The sequence below is a fragment of the Elephantulus edwardii genome, unplaced genomic scaffold (assembly GCF_000299155.1).
Source record: "Elephantulus edwardii isolate Elephantulus edwardi_28Jun2011 unplaced genomic scaffold, EleEdw1.0 scaffold00065, whole genome shotgun sequence".
In the NCBI taxonomy this organism is placed as follows: domain Eukaryota; kingdom Metazoa; phylum Chordata; class Mammalia; order Macroscelidea; family Macroscelididae; genus Elephantulus; species Elephantulus edwardii.
The window spans coordinates 14586162-14591436 of NW_006399815.1; the positions used below are offsets into that span (position 1 = coordinate 14586162).

Here is a 5275-nt window from a genome sequence, read left to right on the forward strand (position 1 = left end):
AAGAGAACATGGATGATTTCTATGAACTTTTACAATTAATTTAACCAAACATGCAATCAAAATGCCTTGATTGTTGTTGGTTACTTGAATGCAAATGTTGGAAACAAAGAAGAAGGAATGGTAATCAGAAAGTATGGACTTGGTGACAGAAATGAGACCAGAGATAGAATGATTTCATTTTATTCATAGTAAATACCTTTAAAAAAAAACCCACGAATGTCAGTTTTATACATAGACGTCACATAAAGGATTGCACAGGAATCAGATTGACTATGTTTGTAGAAAGAATCATTGGAGAAGCTCAATATCTGCAGTCAAAACAAGATCAGGTGCAGGTTATGGAGAAGACTATCAATTCCTCATATGCGAGTTTAAATTAAAACTAGTCCACAGGAATCAAATCATAACCTTGAGTTTATCCCAGTTGAATTAAAGAGCAATTTCAAGAGCAGGGTTGAGACATGGGACACCAGTGAATGAAGACTGGAGGAACTGGGAGAGGACATAAAGATAGCATCCATGAAGAGAGCAAAATAAAGAGAAAAGAAGAGGAGTAAGAGAAAAGCCAAAATAACTGTCAAAAAAGTGACTATGAAAACCGTAGTAGAATGTCAAGAAACCAAAACAAAAGGAAGAGAAGCTGAAGCAAAGGAGCTAAATAGTAGTTAGCAAAGGCCAGCTTGAGAAGATAAATAAAAGATAACAAGCTCACTTGGCATTTCTCAAGTTGAAAGAACTGAAAAACAAATTCATTTTGGAAGGACACAATCTTCAATGACCTAGCGAACATCAAAAAACAATGGAAGAAAGACACAGACTCACTGTCCCAAAAAGAACTAATTGACATGGAAAACTTTCAGAAAGTCAATGGTGATAAAAGATGAAGTTCAAGTTGAACTGGAGTCACTGGCAAAAAATAAGACCCCAGGAATTGATGAGACACCATTTGACATGTTTCAACTAACAAATGCAGCCCTAGAGGTGCTCACCAGCTTACGTGAGGAAATTTGGTGAACAGCTACCAGCCTGACTGACTGAGACAAATCCATATTTGTCCCCATTCCCAAGAAAGATGATGCAAAAGAATGTAAAAATTATAAAACAATATCATTAATATGTCATGCAAAAATATTGCTGAATATCATTCAAAACAGGCTAGAATAGTACATTGACCAGGAATTGCTAGACATTACTGATGTCAGATGTATACTGGCTGAAAGTAAAAAATAACAGAAGAATGTCTGTTAGTGTTGTATTGACTATGAAAAAGGCATTTGACTGTGTGGATCATAAACTATTGCTAACATTGAGAAGAATAAGAATCCTAGAATACTTGATTGTGCTAATAGGAGTACTATACCTACCTACATCAAGAAGCTGTTGGTTGACTATGCTGCATAATTTAAAATCAGGAAAGATGTGGGTCAGAGTTGTGTCCTTTCTCCATACCTATTCAACCTGTATGTTGAATAAATTATTTGAGAGGCCAGAATGTATAAAGAATGTAGCATCAGGATTGCAGGAAGACTCATTAACAACCTGTTATGAAAATGGCACAATTTTGCTTGCTCAAAGTGAGGAGGCTATGAAATACTTACGTCTCAACATCAAGAAAACAAAAGTCCTCACCACATGATCAACTGTCAACATGACAGCAGATGGACAAAGGAATGTTAATGATTTAATCTCGCTTGCATTAACAATCCACACCTTCAGTACCAGCAGTCTAACGAAGGAATTTTTTTTCTTTTTTTTTTTTTTTCATTTTTCTCTCTTCGGAGGGGGAAGCGAGCTGGTGGGGAGGGGTGGGCAGGGAGAAAATTGCAGCAAAGAATGAATGGAAATCCAAAACCTCTGTAAAAAAATATTAAATAAATAAATAAACAAAATAAACAAAAAGAAATCAGGAGATGTATTGCACTGGGAAAGTCTTCAGTCAGGGACATCTTCAAATTACTTAGGCACAATAATGTAAATTTGAAGACAAAGATGTGCCTGATTCAGGCCATGGTCTTCTCCTTCACCTATTATGCATCAGAGAGATGGACAATCAATGACAGAGGAAGAACTGATTGATGACTTTGAATTGTAGTGCTGACGTAATGAATAGCCTATTGACTATTGACTGCCAAAGGAACAAACAGATCTTGGAAAAATTGTAGACAGCGTGTTCCTTGGAGGCAAATACGGCAAGGCTTTGTCTTTCAAATGCTTGGAAAGGTGGAGGGTCAGTGAAGGAGAGGAACATCCCCAATGAGATGGATTGTGTCTGACACAGCGACTTCAGCAATGGGCTCTATCATGTCAGAGATGATGAGGATGGCACAGAACAGTACAAGGTTCAGGACAGCTGTTCTTAGAGTTGCTATGAGTAATACTTGACTCAAAAGCATCTAACAACAAGGACAACCATCACTTTAAAAAGGACACATCTGAACATCTGAACCTTGTCATGCCCTTCACCATCTTCACAAGTTCTTGTATGATTAAGCCTTTTGGTATCATCCCTGTGTCAATCCACCTCATGGAGGGTCTTCCTCTCTTTTTCCAACTCTCCACCTTTCCCAGTATAATGTCTTTTTCCAAGGACCAGCCCCTCCTGGCAACAAGCTCAAAGTATGTGAGACTTCCTTCAAGCCAAATTCGTTTATTTTCTGAAGGTATACTCAATAGATTGGTAACAGTAATTGTCTGGAGAAGGAAATTGGCTGAAAAAACAAGAGAGTCAAGGTGAACTAACTTTCCTTGTGAAGTCTCATGCTTTTTGAATTTTGAATATGGATCATTTTTAGAAAAAAGAAAAGTTTACAAAGTTGTACTTTTTTCAAATAATAATTTTAATTTCTACATAGCATATATTTTTGCCATTGTATATAGTAGAAAAAGATAAAATCTTAACTCACACACTGAATACCTTTTTATTTGACATTTAACATTTACTTCAGGAATAACAATGTCAGAGCTCTGATGGCATTGTCTAGTGATTTGTGCTGCTAACTGAACGGATGTATGCCTGGCATTTGAGTCTACCAGCAGCTCCATAAGAGTAAGATTCTCCTCCCATTGCAATTTTCATCCTTGGAAAACATGAATGGGCACTATTGGCCAGACCAACTTGATGGCAGTGAGTTGGAATTTTTAGTTGATTATTTTTTCACATTCACAGCTGACAGTCACAAATGTCAAAGTGTGAGATAAGAGAATATAGTTGATTGAGATGGTTAACATTATGTGTCTTCTTGACTGGCTCAGGATTCTCAGGGGATTGGCAGTTAAGTAACGATGTAATCTGGCATTTATGTGGTGGTAAAGTCATCTTCCTTTTTGTGATCGTATGTGGTCATCCTCTATTTTAATATAATACTGCTTTTCATATAGCAACCTGATCTTTGGATCGGGATCATTTTGGCAATGTGAGAGAAGATGCATATAAAATTTGGTTTTTTGCTGTTTCAGCATGCTTTAATGATTGTATAGCAATTACAGATATAATAGTTTAGATCTTCAGATTCTTTAAAATTGCTTACCTTTATCAAATATTAGAACTTTTTACAGAACAAGAAGTCCTAAATTGGGCAGTCTAGCATTGATTTGGAACCTCAAAGAGGACATGAGAGAAACAGATTCTTTCTCTTTATTACAACATCCTTAACAGAATGGTTGTTGCCTAATAGATACAAAATGGTTTTTCCATATTTAAGCCTAGTATATTCAGGATGAGAGAATAGCAAACAATGAAATGTATGTAAATCAATGCAATGCTTTTAAAAGAGTATTCCTGGAAGTGTGACTGAATGGCATCTGTTTATATCTCATTTGTCATGACTGTGTCATCTGCCTTTCTCTTCATGCAAAGATGATTAGGAAGCCTAATACTTTCTTCTGAGTACATTTCTGTCCTCACCCTACTTTCGCTCCTAGTGAGAACTCAGCTATTTAGGAGAAAAGAAAAAAAAAAGAGGGATAAGGAATCTTGGAGTGACAAGGAGCATAAAGCTGAATTGATTCCTTATTAGCTCATTGGAGAACGTACTATGTAACAAGAAATTTTTTTAATTCTAGAAAGAACAAGAGACAAAACATCCCAAGAGGTTTGTTTTGTTTTTTTCCCCTTCTAACATTACTGTGTGGTTTTATTAACCATTCTTATAAATCTGGTAAAATTGGGACAGAACTGGGATTTAAAAGTGAACAACTATTCAGCATCTAACTAGTTTTGAAAGAAGTTATGGCATATTTTCACAAATATGTTTCCACAGAGCCAATACAGTACTAGCCATTAACTCAGGACATCAAGTGCACTGAAGTAGAAAAGACTCAACAGGGAAAACAGCTACATTAGACAGACTTCAACACTTTAGAAAAGAGTAAAACACTTTTCAGTTTCTCTCATTTAGCCCCTAAACCAACATTATTCAGTCTGATCTACATATACAGTCCTACATCAGCTAGCATATTTGTTAGGAAAGGGGGGAAAAGAAAATGACACTGACCAGTACAAGTGTTTGGATATTTAGAAAGGGCAAGGGGAGAAAGTCGGTTCTCAGAACAAGTTAGACGCCTTCAGTCTCCTCAGCAGGATCTTTGGATTCTCTGTTCTTGCGCACTTTGTCAATGTGTGCATCCTTTTCTGGCAAACGCTCCAGTTTAGCAGCCCTTGGCGCTCTCGAGTCTCTTTGTGGCTTCCACTCTGCCATTTTACTAACGTTGTTGTGTTTTTCCATGGCTTTCTGAAGCACTTTGTCGAGAAGCTCTCGTTTCTCAGGCAGCTGCTTCCAGTCTTCTGCGGCACGAGACTTGGGTCTTTCTTCTACAGCTTCTGATGTCTTCTGATTTTCCTCCAGAGAATGGTCCTTCTTCTTTTGAGGGGAAAGAGGGAATGCTGGCCCAGCTTCTTTTGACCGTGGGCTGTGGATCTGCTCAAAGGCCGGGCTTGACGTGCGTTTCTCCAGCTCTTCCACCTGCATGTCAGAAGAAGCCGCTGTGAATAGAAGGCAGGAGACCCGCAGTGTATTCTATGCAATCCACTGGTCAGGAAAGCCCTGCTCGGTCTGAGCCTCCCAGCCACACTCTCGAGGATTCTGCTTTAAGGAACTTCCGTATTAGACATTACGCTGAGTGAGGTATCTCAGTCACAAAGGGACAAATGCTATATGGTGCCACTGTTGTAGAATGAGACTGGCATTGGGGTGGGGGTAAGACTGAGAAAAACTGGATGAAATATGTTTACGGCATTGAAGTCTATGGGGGAGAGAATAGTCTAAAAGTATTATAT

The 5275-nt window shown here is 38.0% G+C and overlaps 1 protein-coding gene across 1 annotated transcript in view; it reads right to left on the reverse strand.

Annotated features, from left to right (window-relative positions):
* Nucleotides 1-4553: 4553 nt before the first annotated feature.
* The window catches only part of LOC102861608 (stathmin-like), a 3781-nt gene continuing 3059 nt past the window's right edge, over nucleotides 4554-5275 (reverse strand). The window contains exon 2 of the mRNA XM_006888236.1: nucleotides 4554-4981. Coding sequence (XP_006888298.1) covers nucleotides 4554-4981 — 428 coding nt within the window. The remainder of the gene's footprint in view (nucleotides 4982-5275) is intronic.